Source organism: Schistocerca americana, chromosome 1, assembly GCF_021461395.2.
Source record: "Schistocerca americana isolate TAMUIC-IGC-003095 chromosome 1, iqSchAmer2.1, whole genome shotgun sequence".
In the NCBI taxonomy this organism is placed as follows: domain Eukaryota; kingdom Metazoa; phylum Arthropoda; class Insecta; order Orthoptera; family Acrididae; genus Schistocerca; species Schistocerca americana.
This window is the reverse complement of record NC_060119.1, coordinates 441,784,125-441,804,297: the sequence shown is the minus strand read 5'-3', so window position 1 is coordinate 441,804,297 and position 20,173 is coordinate 441,784,125. Positions and strand designations below refer to the sequence as shown.

At 37.7% G+C, this 20,173-nt stretch overlaps 1 protein-coding gene across 2 annotated transcripts in view; it reads left to right on the top strand.

The window, feature by feature from the left end:
• Positions 1 to 20,173, top strand: part of LOC124602927 — a 274,195-nt gene that overhangs the window by 226,229 nt on the left and 27,793 nt on the right. For both annotated transcript variants that reach the window (XM_047136357.1, XM_047136358.1), the window contains exons 4-5: positions 4,098 to 4,583; positions 12,653 to 12,895. In XM_047136357.1, the coding sequence (XP_046992313.1) occupies positions 4,098 to 4,583; positions 12,653 to 12,895 (729 nt within the window). The remainder of the gene's footprint in view (positions 1 to 4,097; positions 4,584 to 12,652; positions 12,896 to 20,173) is intronic.

Genomic DNA, 20,173 nt, shown 5'->3' with positions numbered 1-20,173 from the left:
AAGACTATTTATTATTGGTGCAGATCTTGCCATTGTTATAATGCACAAAAGAAAATTTTGTTCTTAGTGATCTACTCTGTCCCTCTGACCAAAAGTTTCTGGTTTGTTTGTCTTTTTCACCAGCATTTTTCTGTCATTCTTCATTGCTCTTAGCCCTTAATTCCAATGGAAACTCATCTCACTTACTCCAGTGATATATTTGCCTCAGCTTTGGTCAGTATTTCCTACTGTTTCCTCTTGTTTCTTCCTTTTTCATGCCACTTCTCACTTCTTACACATGACCATTTTACTGTTCTTATGTCATATCTTTATCTTCATTTGTCAAGTAGCAAGTTCACTGTTCTGAGAACACTGTTTGTCAGTTACTCCCCTCTACAAGAGCTCAGAGCACTAAATAAACTGTCTGACTTTTGCAGTTATTCTACTTCATTGTTGCTCCCTAAAAATTATATCTTCCTCCAAAAAGGAACAGGATTCCAGAAATTTGGGTTTCAGTATATTTCTTCATAGGTTGTTGCTGGCCATGAAACTATTGTAAACAGTCTGTTGGATTAGTACTCATTGCAGTTTTCTTTATAAATATTTCAGTTGTACTCAGAACGAAACAAAAAAACTGTAATTATATGAAATGAATGAGATAATTTTTTAACTTTTCACAAAATACTAAAACATAAGGAACAAACTGGACTAGTGGACAACCAAAACAATGTAGACTCTGTTATAAATACTGAAAGGAAAATACATTCTGAAAATCTTTGATACAGGAGATGTACCAATGTTGCTTTGCTGAACATGCTTCAGTATTATGCACATTATTTTTGTTATGAGTAACTAATGAGAGAAAAACAGTTTAAATAACTGAGAGTTATTATTCATTTGATGGATTGTGCATATGTGATTACAAGACTGAAAGCAGGGCAAAAACAAGCCAGCTTCTCCGATCCATTTGGTCCAGAGGAATTTCATTTAAACCAAATACTATTACAATAAATGCCAGCCACATCTAACATAAACCAGTGATTTTTTGCTCATTTCTATGAATGCTTGAAGGTACAAGCATACTACATCGAGACAAAAGTGTGCATGTGTTTGTCTGACGTTGATTAACAATATACCTGGTGACTTGTAATTTTTGTATTGATCCTTTAGGTCATACAGTGTAAAGAAAGTACGTCTTATTAGGACAAGTCTGAGTTGGTGAAATGATAGTAAATAAAGAGGAGTATTGCAATGGTTATGTTTGAAAGCTTATTTCACATAATAAGTATTAATCTTAGAGAAAATACATACCAGTATTAAAGTTTAAAAAATACGTAACTGACAGATATTTCTTTCAAGAATTATGTATAAATGTGCACTGATTCATATAATAATTATTAATTTCAAAGTAGGTGCTTACTAAACAAATCAGGAAATAAATAACTAATGGCAACTTAAAAAAGAACATACATAAACACAGATAACTAAAGAATATTTGAACTCTACAGACATCATTACTATACTGTTCAGGTAGGTTACAAGCTCTAAAATTTAAAACAAAACTTATACTCTTATATATATACTCATTTGTCCATTTGTCCTCTTATACTCACTTATCCATTTATACACACTCAGGGTGATTAAGGAGGAATGTCACATGATGTGTGAGATGATTGTATGTGTGAAAATAATGAAAATTTATATGAACGTGTGTCCAATTTTCAGTCATTACAGAACTGGAGCTGGCTGAAGACTACAAACATACATGAATGGATAGAAGCCGAGTGAGAATATTACATACCAGAACGATGTGTGTGTGTGCTGTGGTGGACAGAATAATGGTGGGGCAGATGACTGATCCATCCAACAAGGAGTGCTCAAAATGTCCCACACCCATTTCATTGCACTTGTCAATATGCTGAAGGGTGTGCTGCATTGCACACTGACCATCATCTCAGTGGGATTTAATGTGGGCAACAATATTGGTGAAATGAGTGACAAGTTCTTGACATATATCAACCTTCATAGTGTATATGTCCCCCTTTAATCAACCCTATAAAGAGAAGTTTAATGAGGTTAGGTCATATGATCTGGCAGGCCAGTTAAGGGTCTGCCACAGCCAACTAACTGTTGAAGAAATGTTTCATTCAAATACTGGGATACTTGTCTGATACTGTGAATCAGTGATCCATCATGTTGCAGTTACATTTCCATCATTGCTCTAATTTCATGTCTTCCAAAAGTGGAGGTAGGTCTTCTATCAGGAAATGTGCATATGCTGTGGCTGTTATGAGGTTTGCCAGGAACACAAGCCCTATCACCAGGTTATCAGTCATACCACACCACACATTTTCTGAGAACCTAACATGGAATCTTGTGTTCCTAGTGTCATGTGGGTTCTCCATCGCCCATGTATGAGAATTGTGGGTGTTCATGATTCAATTGCATCTAAATGTAGCCTCATCTGTAAGCAAAGTGTGTTGCACAGTGTCTCTGTGTACAGCCACCCATTCATAAAATTGCAGTCTGCTTACTGAGTCATCTGGATGCAGATGTTGCACAACCTGCACATGAAATGGGTAAAAGCCCATGGAATGTAACATACGCCACACTTGTATTTGTAGAGTTTTGAGCTGATGGCTAATGTGTCATGACTGGTGGCGGGACTTCATTGTACCATTGCAATAATGTTGTCCATTTCCTGAAATGACTGGACGACCTCACATTCTGATGTTATGTGCACACTGGGTAGTGTCCCAGATTCATGCCATGTTTGAAAAATTCTGGAAAATACACAGCACAGGGGTTTATCAATCAGGGAAATGTCCCTGGTATTAAGTCACAGCTGCACAGGCACTGCCACTACAGTACTTGTGCATGGTTAATACATCTGCGTATTCTGCATGGATGAACATATGTGGCATGTTGGCCTTCACAGACACAATGGGCTTGCTCAATCAAACAACACTAAAGCATGACACACACATGGCCTCATGATTGCTCACTGATCCAAGCCACAATTGCACACTGTGTACCTTGAAGCATTTGCCACAGTGCAACAGCGCAGTGCTGTCATCTGTTGGAGAACCTCTACACTTTTTGTAGGGGGGATAATTCATCTGTCCCACTGTCATTCTGTCCTCCTGTCCACCACAGCACCTACACAGCATTTTGGTAACATTCACACTTGGCTTCTTATCCATTCATGTATGTCTGTAGTCTTCAAACAATGGAAAATCCAGGATGGAATGTAACAATATGATGAAAAGGAAAGTTTCCACCACTCCAGTTCCATAATGACCAAAAATTGGACACATGTTCATAGAACATTTTCACTTTATTTTCACATGTAAAATCATATCACAAATTATGTGACATTCCTCCTGAATCACCCTGTATAACATAAGTGTGCTGGGTTAGACATTTATTCTAATTTGCTTTAGCTCTGTGATGTTCTTTGTTAGTTGGAGATGATTGTACAATTTTATTCCCATATGTTCAACACTTTTGCTGTACTGTTTTGTAGAGTGGAGAACTTCCCTTGTGAGTCTCTTGATTATGTGGCTGGGTGGTGCAAAACTGAGTTCCTCTCCAGTATACCAAAACACTAATGGTATCAGCAGTATGAGTCCCACTTCCTCTGTATTGGACTATAATTGGCCTATATAACAACTGAACCAACATGCAAAGGCAACCCTTAATCCTCATAAAGACTCCCATTCCAAGATGGTGGCCTGTTTATAAGAGGACTTTATAAGTGTTATGAGTATTGCTTTCCCCATGGACATTGTACCATACGCACAGGCAATCCATACTCCTCTGGGAAGGTTCCTACTTTTCAGTAGACAGCTACTTTTCATCTACCTCAATCATAAGAACACATCATCTCACCAAAGTGAAAGAGCAAATATGCCTTTTCAAGTAGTATATCTTTGGTGAATCCATAGACCTCTATAAGTTATATCAAATGATAAATACTCTGAAAAATAATGGTAGGATCTTGTCTCATCCTGATCTTGTACAACTCTGTGATTCTAATCTCACATAATAATATGGTTCTTTGTTTATCACTTTTCCATGTTAAAGGTATATTAAAAAATTCTGTAATTTTGTTTCAGCAACCGATAACTCAAGTGACAAGAAGGAATATATGCGGCCCGATTTCATTGAAATAGTACCACCTCCAAATCTTGGAACTTCCACAGTTTCTAATGAGTCACAAGAAAATCATGTTACAGAGCAAGTTGACTTCAATAAAGTTACAAATGGTGAAACAAATGTAACACAACCAGCAGATATTGTATCTGATATTAACAATGAATTTTTGCTGACTACCTCACAACTTCTAAACAAAATAAGAGGAGCATTTCAGTCTGGTCATTATGGATCAAAAACTGAGCAGAATGGAAGTAAAGCTAAAGATGTGCCTGATACTGGCAATGATGATTTTCACAAATTAACAACTGTGTCTAAGTATGGTAAAAGTAAGCAGTCAGTATCTTCAGCAGCATCACGAAGCCCAGTTTTTCCTACATTGCCAACAACTCCATCCAAGGAAAGCAGAGTTGAAGGTCCTGTCAATGAAAATTTTACTGAGTCTGAAGGTGAGTGGATATTTTGAGTCAAATCATTTCAAGCAATTCATAAACATAATTCCATTTTAATATTTGGAGCAGGTTTCAGAATAACATCTTTGCAACATTTAATGCAGTCATTGCAATATATTTCAGAGTAGTAGATAAAAAATACTGTTCAGGCTGTTTGAACTAGTTCTCTTTGCTAGATAAATTTCAGACTGCACGTAACAGAGTTCCTTACTGATGCCAAGATGTTCTGTTATTTGATGGACATCCATTTCTCCTTCAGAAGGTTTCATAAAGCACCATATGAGAAGAAAGAATGATAATTGTGTGATGAGACTCCTCACAAAAACAAGCCATAATATTCTGTATTCTTCATCAGGATTTGTTTTAGATAGATAATAAAAGTTATTATTCAGGGTCTGGACTGAGTGTTCCATTAAAGTTGTCATGACCAGCATATTCTTTCTTTTTTAATGTATCCATTCTCTTTTATTATCCTGTGAAATCACACATCATCCATGCAACTGAAGAAACTGTGTGAAGTCATTACATGTCGCCCAAAAAAGCTTAAATGCAAGAAAATATAAAAGCCAGCATTCTTATTCCCTTTTACAAAACACTACACTAGGTTTTCTGTGCTATAACAGGATGTCTACTGATTTTCAGATGATCAAATTCATGACTTTTTCATTATATGTTTAATTAAATTCATGACTTCTCAAAAATATGTGTAGAACAGTGACAAAAACACTTGCATTAATGAACCTGAAAGCTGGTTGAATGAAACCTGAAACTGTATGTCAACATGAATAATGTAACAATGTATGACTTGTAGTACACCATTTGTCAAATGCTACAAAAATTTAACTCTCACCTACAACGGGGTGTCATTATTTTTATGTACTTTTATCATCACATTAGTTAAAATACAAATTGTTTTAATATAGCAATGTAGATAATATAAAAATTATGAAAGTACAAAATTTATATCAAACGTTAAATTTCACTGTGAAAGATTCAGTGTTTAAGTTTATTAGCTAAACCTAAAATTTCAGCATATAAAACTTCAGCATCTTTCTTTGCCTTTTGTATAACCATTCTTGTTTTACTTTGAGCTCTTTTACTTCTTGAATTGTTCTGCTTTAAGATTGGCCACTTCATGTTCATCAGATTTCCTTTCTTTTAAGGCTTTTACTCTTTTTGAAGAAGAATTCATCACAGCTAGTATCATTTATTTCGTATGTTCCCATTGAGTTGTTTTTCCCTATTAAGTAAAGTGCCTAATGATTGTATTGCAATGTAAACACTTCTTTCTGTAACAATAATATCTTCTTATAAGTTTACAACTACAACTTCTTTGTTAACACAAAAGCCTCTTTCAACAGTATTTCCTTGAAACACACATCTCGGCTTCTGTATGGACTTGATGAACTCGTGGCTCACACTTTGCAGTAAATTCAACAGAAAGTGGTCAAGCATGTTCTTCTTAGGATTAAACTGTCAGAGTTGCTTTTCAGAATATTCACAAAATTTAAAATATTCTCTCTTCTCTGCATCAGCTGTTGATGGAGTCATGCAACTTTTGTGGTGCATGCAGGGTTGCAGCCCTGCATATTTGACCATCAGACTTATGGATATGTTTCATGGACCATGTATGGCCCCTGCATCACCATGAAGGTTTTTTATGCCAATAGAAGAATCACTGAGCTGCTTACTGCCAAGACTCCTGCAGCCACCAGAGCATCTGAGTGGGCAAGCTGCACCAATATGTGGCAAGCAGGTCATGGTACACAGTGCTGCACTTGCAGGCACCTATTTGCATCCGGGTGGCCACATGTACATGTGACACCAGTTACTAGTCTTCTGTAAATGCATACTTAGGTCACTGCTTCATGCCTCAATGCCCAGTTATGCTCCAGGCTCTGAATGTCCGTCAACTGCAAAGAGTCCCCTTTACGGAACCAACACCTGCCATTGCTGCTGCCCATTTCAAGTTGTCAACTTGCCCTTGCCATGAGCACTCTATGAAGCTGGACTTCCAACAGCTGCTCCTGAGAACAGTGTTTCACAAGATCTGATTCTGGACTGCCCACAAACCACCAACTCATGGGAATGCGTCATTATCGCACATTGCTGCTCATCAGTGACTGCCCCTAAGCTTTCAGCCTTGTGGGATTGTGTTGTTGCTTATCCTCCCTGCTCCCTGTGACATTGATGTTCATGAAATTTGTCTTAGTTGAGCATTTGTTAGGCATCAAGAATCAACTTTTCAGCAGTACTAATTTGTGTGGACATTATCCTCAGAGGCTGTACTCAGTTTAGCTCATGTTACTAAATAAACAGTTATTAATGCAATTGTGTCTTTCAATGCTGTCAGTCACACCACTCAGCCAAAGGACATAAGAATGGCAAATAGATATTTTCATGTTTATTAAAATGTGTTTCGAAGTTGTCCTTGTCTCTTGTCTGCCATAAACAACAGTGGTGATGAGGCTGTCCTTTGTGTGGGTTTCATTAGTTCGTGATGTGTATTAGTTTGTGTGCTGAAACAGCGTTTTGTTTTTTCTAGATTGTTTGCATGGTTTTGAAATGAATGAGTATACCCTTGTGTGTTAGTTTACCTTGATGGCAGTGTATTCTTCATTTTTTGGATTCCATTACTGTGTGTTTATGTGGTTGCCTAGATTTTGGAAGGCATTCATTTGCAGTTCATTATGCAAATGGTGTCCAAGTTTCTCAGTAGTTGCAAGTTTGTGAAACTTGGTTTTGATAGCTGTTCTATTTTTCTGTATAGTTTGGGTGGTCCATTCAAGTATTGTTGAGACAGAAATTCTCTTAATTGATGTTGTTGGTCTGCATTGTTTTAATTGATTATTTGGTGATTTTTTTTGTATTTCTGTGCCAGTTCAGGTTCCAGTTCACTGTCAGTGATTTTCATGAATGGTTTGAGTGTTTATTTGCATTATCATGTCAGTCCATTTGTTAAGCAGTCTTTGATTCAAGTCACTCAGCTACACACTCAACAATTTCAGATACTTTTGCAGAGCGTAACTCAGTTCACTCAGGTTCTGACTACGGTGGCTGCATCTCAGCAAGCCAGTCCCATGTCTGCACAGAATTTTCAGGTGTTTGACAGCCGGAAAGAGGACTGGGCTGTATGCCATCAACAGTTATTCACTTTGTATTCATGTGGTCAGTTTTCCCAGCCTCTCATCCACAGGTTATAGACTTTCACCTATTAGTGAAAGGGTTTGATGTGTATGTATGTAGTGACAGTCTTTCTTCATTAAGTTCTTCCTCACAGTGTTCAAGTAAGCATGCCCATGTACTTTGTCCAGATTGGGCCTCCAAGAATTTTGTGTGAGGCAAGTTGGACCACTTTCAGTCAAGCTGTTTGCAGATGCAGCACTCAGTTTCTTGTTCATGAAGTTCTATAGTGGAAGTGCTTCTGCTTTTGGCCCAGCCCTTGCATGTGATGACATTAGACACAGACTGCCAGCCCTGTGACTGGTCTCACTGCCCTTGCTGGCGCCACTGATACCATCATGTTTTCTTCTGGGCATTTTGTTGTGCCTTCATGGAAATTTCACCATAAGCCCTGTCCATGCCCTGACTTCCCCATCAACACCTGCAGTGGCCATTTGTCAGTCCCTGAATTGAACATGATATGCTTTTTTTGTTGGGATCATCTTCTTGTGTTGTTTAATGGTTTGATTTTTGTTTATTCACGTACCTTACACTGAGCTTTTGGAAGTTATTGTGAAATGGGTATGTGATTTTTCTGTTCTTGCATATCAGATGTCAATGGTTCTGCAGCACATCCCAGCCATCTTTTTCAGCGTATATTGCATTCTTATTTAGAGGGGTTCTTTTTATGCATAGCGCTTTGGTTACGTTCAGTGTTTGTGAAATGCAAGGTTGTGTTACAATAATCAGGAACTTGTTGGTATCTTCTGAAGCACATGTCTGCACATTGGCTGATTGTTCTGGTGTTTTGTTCCAACTGATAGGACATTCTGCATTGCTTTGTAACACCTCCTCCCTTGGGTGCTGCAATTCTCTGAGATGGCTGAGCCATCTCTTTTAAAGGGGGAGGCATATGCTGTATGCAGGGCTGTTCCCTGCATATCCAGCCGCCACTCTTAATTGATATGCTTTGCAGGCCAAGTACAGTCCCTGCGTCACCTCAGAAATTGTTTTTCAATAGAGGAGTCACTGAGCTAGCTTGCTGCCAAGCCTCCTGTAGCCACTTGCTGCCAAGCCTCCTGTAGCCACCACCACAGTGTCTGGGGCTGCAAGCCACTGATACTTGGTGTGTACATTAATGTACACAGCTCTTCAGTTGTAGACACCTGCTCATGACCACGTGGTCATGTTTGTACATGAGACCACCCGTATAGTCTTCCATGCAGGTATACATAGGTCACCACTTCACCCCTCAATGCCCAGTTATGCCCCGGGCTCCGACTGCCTGTCAACTGGCATGAGTCTTCATTATGGACCCAAAGCTTGTTACTGCTGCTGCCCTTTACAAGGTATCATCTTGCCTTTGCTGTGAGCACCATATGATGCTGGACTTCTGTCAGCCACTTCCGAAGGCACCACTTCACAGGATCTCGGTTTGATCTGCCCAGGAGAAACCACCTCATGGGACCATCTTGTTACAACAGCTTGCTGTTCATCAGTGACTGCCCCTGAGCTCCAAGCCTCATTGGACTGTATTGTTGCTTATATTTCCTGCTCCTCATGAATTGGATGTTTGTAGACTTTGTCTTAGTGAGCACTTGCTAGGCATCATCAACGACTGACATTTCAGTTGTTATCAAGTTCTGTGGACATTGTCCTCATATGCTGTACTTTTTCTAGTTCATGTTAATAAACAAACAGTTGTTATTGCCAAGTGTGTTTCAGTGCTGTCATTAAACTATTCGGCTAGAAGATATAACAACTGTCACTCAAGAATTTCTCAAAAAGACACATTTGCACAAAATTTTCAAAATAGCTCACACGGAAAACTGGTACTGCATGACTAGTCATATTTCGCAAACTTACTAGTTTTGAAAATTCTATTGAAGGTCCTACCTTTTGAGAAAAGTAAGCTTGATGACAGATGTTGGTCTTCCAAGACATTTTATTTCAATTTTCTTCTCTGACAACTTACAGGAAAATGCTTGTGAATCGAACCACTTACAGCATTTATTGCACTCACAGTAAATTAATATCATTATGCTATTTGTGTTGGATAATACACTAAATCTAATGTGGCATGGGGGAAAAAAACAGCATATACAACTACAATTTAAAATGTACTGATATAATGCAGGAAAATTTTTGGCTATCAAGAAATTGATTTCACTCTATTTGTCCTAACGCCCTTAAAATGAGGTTACAATTACAATAGTTTTAAATTGAAACTTCCTGGCAGATCAAAACTGTGTGCCGGATTGAGACTCAAATTCGGGACCTTTGCCTTTCGCGGGCAAGTGCTCTACCAACTGAGCTACCCAAGCACGACTCACGTCCCGCCCTCACAGCTTCACTTCTGCCAGTACCTGTGAGGATGGGGCGAGAAATTCAGAACTGAAAGATGAATCAGGCAGTCATATCAGAATCACCTTTGCTTCTTATGATGGACTGTCAGCGTAATGAGGTTAAAAAGATCTTGAGTCAACATCCATTCTCCATTATTAAAGTGTAGGGCGTTAAGCTAAGAAGAAGAAGAAGAAGAAGAAGAAAAAGGAAAATTATTAGGGCCCTCCCCTTGACATGTAAGCCAAAAATATCAATTAAACATTGATTTTATTATGAGAGTGAAATTTACATGACTGTTTGGCTAAACATGATGTTTTCTAAATAAGCACGTAAAAATATGCTCATAATACTGTTTCAGTATTACAGCAGTATTAAAACATGCTTAAGACACAACATTTAAACCACTACCTCTCATTGTTAGCAGTTCCGCATATTAAGCTTTTTTAAAATGACTATCTCGTCTTACAGCTTGTGGTATAAAATATTTCAGTAAAATTGTGCAAGGGGGTGCACAAAAATTGGAACTATTTTTTAAAAGCTATATGTTTTCAAATTGTTTACAAAACAACCTTATCCCCTTAAAAATACTATCCATTGCAACTAATACGTTTCTCCCACCGCCAGTGCTTCTACTGTTCGATACATTTTTTGTAGTCATCTTTAGAAATGGCTGACAGCTCCTCCAAGATGGAATGTAACGCTATTATGAAAAGGAAAATTGCTACTCACCAAATAGCGGAGATGCTGTGTCACAGATGGGCACAACAAAAAGCTATATATTTGGTATATTGTAACAGTCTTTTTGTCGAGCCTATCTGTGAGTCAGCACTTCCACTATACGGGAAGTAGCAACTTTCCTTTTTATAATATTGTGACAGCTCCTACCTCACTTTTCTCTTGAATTCTTCAATGTTGTTAAATCAGTGTCCTTTCCACCTTTTCATGTGTGGAAATAAGAAAAAGTCAAATAGCGCCAGATCAAGTGAGTGAGTGTACAGGGCAGTGGAACCATGCCATTTTTAGCAAAAAACTGTGTAACAGAGATAGCTGTGTGTGTTGGTGCATTGTTGTGGTGGAAGATCCAGTCTCCTGTCTGTCACAAATAAGGTCTTGTTTGACAAATGTTGTTGCACAATCTTCTTAAAACTTCCAAATCATAGGTTTGAATGATGGCTTGACCTGGCACAACAAATTCTGAATGAACTACACCCTTGGCATCAGAAAAGCAAATCAGCATTGTTTTGATGTTTGATTTGACTTGATGGTAATGTCTTCCATTGGCTTGACTATTGCTTTGTTTCTGGGTATAACCATAGCACCATGACTCATCACCAGTAATGACCTTTGACAGAAAATCTGGATCAGCTTCAAGCTGTTGCTTCAAAGCACAACTTGTTTCAACTCAACATTACTTTTGATTGTCAGTCAGAATCCGAGGAATAAACTTGGCAGTGACCTTTTTCATTCCCAAATCTTCCATTAAAATTCACTGAACCAAACTCCAGGATAACCCACTAATCTCTGACAGTTGATCAATTGTCTGTTGACAGTCTGTGAGCACAGGCTCTCGAATTTTTCTAATATTTTCGTTGATTCAGGCAGTTGACCGATGTCCAGAATGAGGATTGTCATCAATCGATATGTCATCATTTTTAAATCGAGCAAACCACGTGTACATTTGAGTTGCTCCCATACTGTCATCTTGGTAAGCTGATTTTCATATTAAAACAGTTTCAGTAGCATTTTTACTGAGTAGATAACAAAATTTCACAGCTGCACATTGTTCACTTAAACTTACCATCATAGCAAACAAAACAAGAACAAAACAGCACTAGCAAAAACAATCACTGCAGATGAACAGAACAAGCCAGGGTGACAACACAGGCGTTACTGAACTGACAATGAATTGCACTACATGTGCCTAGCAGCAGAAATGCGTGCTACACAAGCTCCAAGACTGTGTTGTAAACAACATGCTTTAATGTTAAATAGTTCAATGAAAATAAAATACAACTTCAGCAGATTTCTTATAAACATTATATTTATTCATAACATTTTGCTCTCATGTCCAAAATGATACGACACAATAGATTCAATAAAACAGAAAACTACTCATACATACCCTGTTACATGTTCATCAGTGGTGACAACATATAACAGTTACTGTGTTCCTAAGGATAACAAGATGAATTTGTTAAGATGCACCTATTATGTTTCTCTCAATCAGCTATCCTAAGTAACTTTTCCATTGTATCTTTGGCAGAAGGATCCAAAAGTTCCAGAATAGTAAGATCTTATTATCATTTCCCTATGTCAATTTCAGTGCCATCGTTTGTGATACCTCATTATAAAGCTTTAGATAAAATTATTTTTAATATAATAACTTAATTTGCTGAAATTTCAATGCATCAAATATATATAAATTGAGTAGTTGATATAATCAGTAGTTAACAGTTTTAAAAATTTAAACATTTATATTGCTAGAACATACATCATTTCCTGATTTATCAAAACACTCATAGTTTTGTAATGTAATGTTATAATTAACATTTTCACAGGTTTATGTTTCTCACCTCGCCTGGAAATGTGTCAGGGTGTTTTGCCTTATGACTTAACAACCCTTCCTTTGGTGCCTGGTATAAATCAGGTAGCAGACCTTGATGCAGCTCTGCCATACTTTGAAATGATATTGGAATCAGGTTGCAGTAACAGGGGACGTCAGTTCATTTGTTCACTGCTTGAACCTGCATGTCAACCAATGGGAAACAATGTTTTGCTTCCTTGTCGTAAAGCCTGTAGAGGTATGTTCACTTTACATGATCAGTATACATATATCACATTAATACACCAAGACATCTTATTATTCATCACAGTGTTAAGCATATTTTACGATTAACAAATATACCTTGTAAAAAAAAAAGTAGAACTATTCTCATTATTCTTGGAGTAAAAAAGTTCCAAAACTCTAATTTAAGCCTTTTAGTTCTCATCTGAAGAATGTTTTTGGCTTACAGAGAAAGTACAAAACACAAAGAGAAGGCTGAAGAAATCTTAACTTCATTTAATCATGCTGACTTATTGTATTTTCAGGGTGATTTATACTAATAGTGTGTCATAGCAATTTATTATGCAAGTGTATATGGACTATTCTTTGTGTAATTTTGAGCACTTTTGTCTGTAAAAAAGAGAACTTTTGATAAACAGATCTAAACTATGAAAATCCAGCAGCCAGCTAACAATGCAGTTCACAGTTTCAGAATTCTAAATAATATTTTATTTTTCATCTGTTGTCTTCCTCCTCTATTTTGTTTTACATGAAGAGCACGAGTCAGTTAGATGAGAATTACCTGTTGTAGGTCAACAATAACAATAAAATTTATGGGTGTGAAGCTGTTAAATAAGGTTTAACGTTCAAACAACCCAAAATATATTAATGACACAAATTGCTTTCATTACAACTGCCCTAATATACATGTCAGTAACCAGCTACAACATTACAAGTACTATTAATTACAGTATGTCCTGTGCAAAACATTTTCACACTTTTAGTGACTCTCTCGATCATGCTTATCTGAACTCTTCAGACAAACTGCATCTATGAGACATGAGTTGCAGGAACATGTGCTATCATCTCCTCCATGTTCATAGGTAAGTGTCCTTGTAGGAACACTCAGATGATTTAGTTTAGATGAAGGCAAAGTTTTTAAAATTAGCCCTCCAAAGTTGAGTACTTTCCCAGGAAAGGCTTAGCTTAAAAAAAATTGTTTATTCCTTCCAAAGCATGTGGGTACCTCATATAATCTCTGAAACAACACATGAGAAATCTTCTAGAATATCAGGCAAATTGTTTGTGAGAAATAAATGATACCTCTGTGTAGTTAACCAGTCCATCAACAAGTACTCACTTCATCAGTTTCTCATCTTCCTCATAGTGCAGAGAACCTTCGTCTCTTCCTCCTTGCTCTCTTACTGACATCCCTTCACTGCAATGCTTCTTCTATCCCTTTGTCCTTTTAACCTTGACTGCCAATATTTCAATACTTGCTGTAAATGTCCAAACTGCTCCAGCTGTTGCTACTAGGTAACCTTCTCCATCAGCTTTGTATTTAAATTTTTGGGATGGCTGTTTTTTTTTTTTATCCTGTTCCTTCAATTCTTGTTTCGTATTTTGTTAAGGCATCTCATCTTTGGTACTTGGATCTGACTTTTGTTTTGCTTATTCACTATGTAATACCAACAGCAATAGATCAATGTCAGGTTATAGACACATCCGTATAAAACCATCTTTGTCTCTTTGGATATTTATCTGTTGCTGAGAATGAGTTCCGGCTGACTATGTTAAAAAGGCAGCCTAGTAATCCATCTCTTTCTGTAATTTCATCTTCCCATCTGCACAGACAACAGAGACCAAGTACTTAAATCCACAAACTTATTTCATTCAACTGTTATGTTTCTTTCCTTTAAAATCAGAGTTTTGTTTTTGTCAAATATATGCCTTTACTCCTTTCTTCTTTAACATTTTCATCCAGACACTGATGTTGTGTTGAAGTTTTGTTTACCAGAAGGACCTGTCACCAGATCACTTGCAAAAGCTAAATGGTTGATGAAAACCAGTTTCATCTGGTAATTTCTAAAGGTCACTTTTTAACTTTGGCTCTACAAACCTTCATCATCCACTCAAGATATCTTACAAAACACTGATACCAATGTGAAATGTCATTATATTGGTCAGATTTGGTGCATGGTGTAAAGCCTTTGCAATGAATACCAGCAAAATATATGACCCAGCCAACAGAATAAATTTGCAATTGCTGAGCGTTGTCATAGCATGGTGCACCACACAAGCGAAGGTAAAGTCTACATTGTTAGGTTCTTGCCCCTGGAATTGCATTATGAAGGAAGTGAAATATATTATAGAATGGACAAACTCAGTAGTACGGATTCTGAATTCCAAGTCGACACAGCCTGGTACACTGCACTTCCTACTGTTTGACTGCAACGAGAATGATGTATGAGCCTGCAAGGTGTAGCCTTCTACATGGGTGTACGACAGTTGAGCAGAAGTGCATAGATGTGGCTGTATAGTGCACTAATGAGACATCATACAATTAAGGCATTTATTTCCAAGAGTCTTACAATCATTCTGTCTTCTTGCCAGTGTGGCCTAACAATGACCGTGCTGAGCTCACATTGCACAGGGTGTATGGTAGCGTGTCAGTGCCAGGTGAGGAATCTGCTGGCACAGTCCTAGCATTATCTGAGGCCAGAGCCATGGCTCCTTCATAGGGCAGTACAACAGTGCGGTTGCAGCAGCCCAGCATGGCTGCAGATGACTGTTGAGGCCTCAGTGTTCTTGTCGAGTGAAGCTGCACTGAGGGTTGGCCTCAGAAATCTGTGTGCTTATGTTTTAGATTGTCAGGGTGGCATGTAGGCAGAAGACTCAACAGCAACATGAAGGACCGCACCTGTGGCGGTCCCAGATACAACTGGTAAAGAAGTACTTGTATTGCTCAGGAGTTGCAGCACTGGCACCCATTTCCCAAGATGAACAGCTCCTTTTGTGGCCACAAGTATGATTAGCAGGAATACAGCTTGAAGAGCAGAGCCGCACACAGCATAGCAGGTCATCCTGCAGCTAGCAGAGCTGGCCTTCCATTGGTATCAGTGATGCAGATGGAGTGACCAGACCCTGAGAATCGGTGGAAGGAGGACAGGGTTTCATAGCATTCAATGGCCTCATTCCCCCATATCAGTGACCAAATGTTCTCTTGTATTCTGAGCCTGTCACTGCTCTTGGCTAGACTAATATTTAACTTCAGAGCATTCCTTTATGCAAAGTTTACTGCCTGAAAAGCATTTTTGTGTCATCCCTAGGTGAAGTTGCTACACTTAGACACATTACTGAAGAATCTTACACCTGCACTGCACTGTTGTCTAAGTGTTGAATCATGTGTTCCTGACATTCTGTCTTGCACAGTCTGAGGCAGTGAGCACCCTGCTTGTTTGTACTGCAGGTTTTCTGAGTGTTAACATTGGGTATACCATTGTTGCATAGTTGACAGGTGTCCACTTGGCATTATCCCAGTCGTAGAGTGAAGGCTTTCACAGCTGGATGACATAGCTGCTGGTAAACCTTTCGGGATGTGAGTATATATACGTCGTTCTCGGACATCCGACCAGTAAGTCAGCAAGACTCAGTGGAGGAGCATCTCTGAGGATGTCCAGCACAGTCCTGGATGAAACATCAGGAACAGAAGAGTTTCTTGGACCACAACCCTACATCCCAAAAGGTTTACCAGCAGCTATTATCCCAGTCAGTTCCCACAAAATTTTATATTTGTACTTAATTACGTGCTCCATAAAAACAGTAAGAATTTACAAAAGGTCCACATAGCATCTATTTTTGGTTCTGCTCCCAGTCACAGTGACACTTGACAGTAAGCACTGGGCTTCCTACACACACTGAAGCCTACATCTTGGTTTGCAGTAGGGCTTTTTTGACACATTAACATCATCTATCTTGTAGCAATAACATTGTGCATCCTTGATCTGTGAAAGCAATCTCCCAAAGAACACCACCTCAGTATATATACTAGCACTGACTACTTACCAGTAATCACCCGGAGCGATCACATTAAAATGTAGGGCAGTTGGCTCAGTGAAATACTGTGGGGTTTATACAAATAATCTAGCACAGACAGAATGCAGCAAATCCACTGGGAATGCCTGAATTGTCAAAGTATTATACTCTTGTATTTGTATCTGCATCCCACAATAAAATATATGTGAATGTCTGCACCTGCATAATAAGTTATGTATGGTAAAAACAATTTGACATTTTAAGCTTTCCTGCTCGATCAACTGTTTGTATCACTTGCTCATGTTGAGCTGCATGCAATCATTACAAAACACAGTATTTCAGTAGTGTACCTTGGCGTCATCTTCAGGCGAAGCCTGTAGAAGATCATCTTCACTACATCATGCCTGCTTTATACTCTTCTTGCTCCCCACCCCTTACCCCATTACCCACCCAGATGGCACGATGACTGGAGTAGTGGAGGGAAATGATCACTGAATGCTGGGTGTAGACTCTAGTTTGGCAAGGTATGTTGTCAAAATATTGCACTTTGTAAATGACTGCACGTGGTTGGAGACTTGGGAGCAATAAAAACAAATTGCAGTCTGAGAACCAGTAAAAAATTGTAGTGTATACTGCCATATACACTGCCACCTTTCATTATCAGAGTTAAAAAAGAAAAAAAAAGCTTGTTCAGCTTATTGAGATAATTTTGCTTCACAAAATCATGTATAAACTCAATATGTTCTGTAGATCCCAACAAGTAGAAGAACCTCCATGGATGTGAAATGAGCCAAGGTGTACATTAATATAAGCCAAAGAAATCATAGAAACTAAACGTGTACCGTGTATTAGCAATAAATTATCACTATACTGCTTAGTGCTATTCTTGCTTTTGCCATCTAAATTTAACTGAGTAAATCAGTAAGAAAGCTGCTATTTTGAAAAAAGCTGCTGCTCCCTCAGTTTTACTATTTAGCTGCTATTAGCAGCTTAATATTCACATGATTACAATGGTGTTTTCCAAAGAAAATGTAAAAAATATTTTCTCTGGAAAATACTATTGTAAACTGTAAATACTGAGTCCTATTTACAGTAGGTGGAAATATTTCTCTACTGGGGATAATGAATGTCCCAATAACAGAACATCAACATGTCTACATAGTATCATGATTCAGAAAGTATTGTTGTCTTTGACTCGCCCACAGATATTCCCCTGCTCTCTGGACAGAGATGCACGTAATTATTGATATCCCAGCAAGCACATTTTTACTTGTCATACAAGTTTACAACAAACACTGCTATTTGCCATGTAGCTCAGAAGACCCTTCAGTCCCTGATTCTAGATATTCAGATAATTTATAGAACGAGTGGTTAGTCATAAGATTTTTATTTTCTTTTGAATTTTCAGGGATTTCCAATTTAAAAATAATAAAGAGTACCATAACTGTATTAGGAACTGAGTGTAAGAATTCAAAAGCCCTTTAAAAGGCTTCCACAAGATGTACGGTCATCTACTTTACACATTTTACTACTCACTTATGCTGAAAAAACATTTTATTTATGTTAAGTGGTATGCCCCAAAGGATAATTCCATAAAACAGGGAGTCAAAATATACAAAATAAGTGACCTCTCTTGGGCTTCTGCTCAGCAAGTGAAAACTTAAAAAATATGAAAACTTGCCATTCAAGATAAAGAGCTGGCAAAAGATTTCTCATGTTGCAGTCCAGCCAGTTATCTTAAGCATAAAAGACATTCTGAAAGACTGGTTAGGACAATTGCAATGATCCTTTAAGAAATTTGAAGCACTCTCTCAAAAGCCTGTAGTTCGTAGCAACTACTTCGAGTGTCAGGAATTTCTTACAGGACAGTTGTGTGAATTCTTTCTGTGACCGTGAAACATTCAGAATCAGAATCAGAATTTTGAATAGTAAATTAAGTCATAGATTTAATGTACAGGGGACTCATCAACACTGCAATTAGAATTCATTTGTATTACAGAAATAATACATAACAAGAGCATTAACATAAAGAATGTAATTATTAAAGTTGTTTATTTGACATAAAACTGCTACGCTTAATTAACAACCATTTGCTTTCTTGCCCAGATTTTCATATCATCATTCTGCATCCTTTCCAAGGAATAATAGCATTTACGTACTAACAACTTTCATAGTTTTTGATCCAGTTGCCCTACCTCCATGCTGTGGATCTATCTATCTATTTTTCTTTCTTGTGGGACATATGAAATTCCCTTTGTTCCTAGTGCTGTGGTGATGTTTAAAGTCATCGTCCATCAATGACTTAGGGTTACTGTATACAAAAACAATCTGTTCATAAATGTAAAAACAGGGGGCATTAACATTTTAACAGTGGGAAACAGGATTCTTTTGGTTTTGCATTACACATACTGTATTTCTAACACCTGGTTACTGTAATTTTAATATTCTAATCATTTTACTTGTGTTAACCCAAAAATAATACCATACTTTATTCCTGACTCAAAATAGCTGTGGTAAGCTATTTTTCTTGTTCCAAGCTAGCTGAATGTGACAGAGTCTTCATTGAAAAGGTCAGTCTGTTTAATTTATTTGCAAAGCACTTTATATGTGAAGACCATGAAAAATTTTGGTTCATATGCATTCCTAAAAACCTAACACAGCCTGCTTCTTTCAGTTCTTGGTTTCCAAGATTATGTGGGTTTCATTTACCATACAATTTTTAGTTTTGAACTGCAGTAAATCTTTTTTTCCAGTACTCAGTTTAAATACTTTTAATAGGAACCAGTTTTTTGAACTAAAAGTAAATTTGTTACAGTTCATGGACCACAGCTCAGCTATGACACCTGAGGATGGGCTTATAACAGTCCAAAACCGGTCATGTGAATATAAAGTAATTTACAACTGAGGCGGCATTTTCAACCTCTGCTGTAATGAAATATGATGAGTGGAAGATAAAAAATGGTTTCAGAAAATAAAATTATGCATTTTATAGAGACACTTTTTTTCTCTATGAAACAGAGAGAAAAATTTGTAAATGGCCAACATGTAGCCATATTTACAAATGAATGTGTACTGTGAATGTAAAATGATGCATTCCACTCATTATGATTAATTGTACAAATTCCCAGTGGGGCATGAAACTACAGGATTATTACAAAGGATTGAAGCGATTTCACAGCTCTACAATAACTTTATTATTTGAGATATTTTCAAAATGCTTTGCACACACATACAAAAACTCAAAAAGTTTTTTTATGCACTCACAAATGTTCGATATGTGCCCCTTTAGTGATTCGGCAGACATCAAGCCGATAATCAAGTTCCTCCCACACTCGGCGCAGCATGTCCGCATCAATGAGTTCGAAAGCATTGTTGATGCGAGCTCGCAGTTCTGGCACATTTCTTGGTAGAGGAGGTTTAAACACTAAATCTTTCACATAACCCCACAGAAAGAAATCGCATGGGGTTAAGTCGGTAGAGCGTGGAGGCCATGACATGA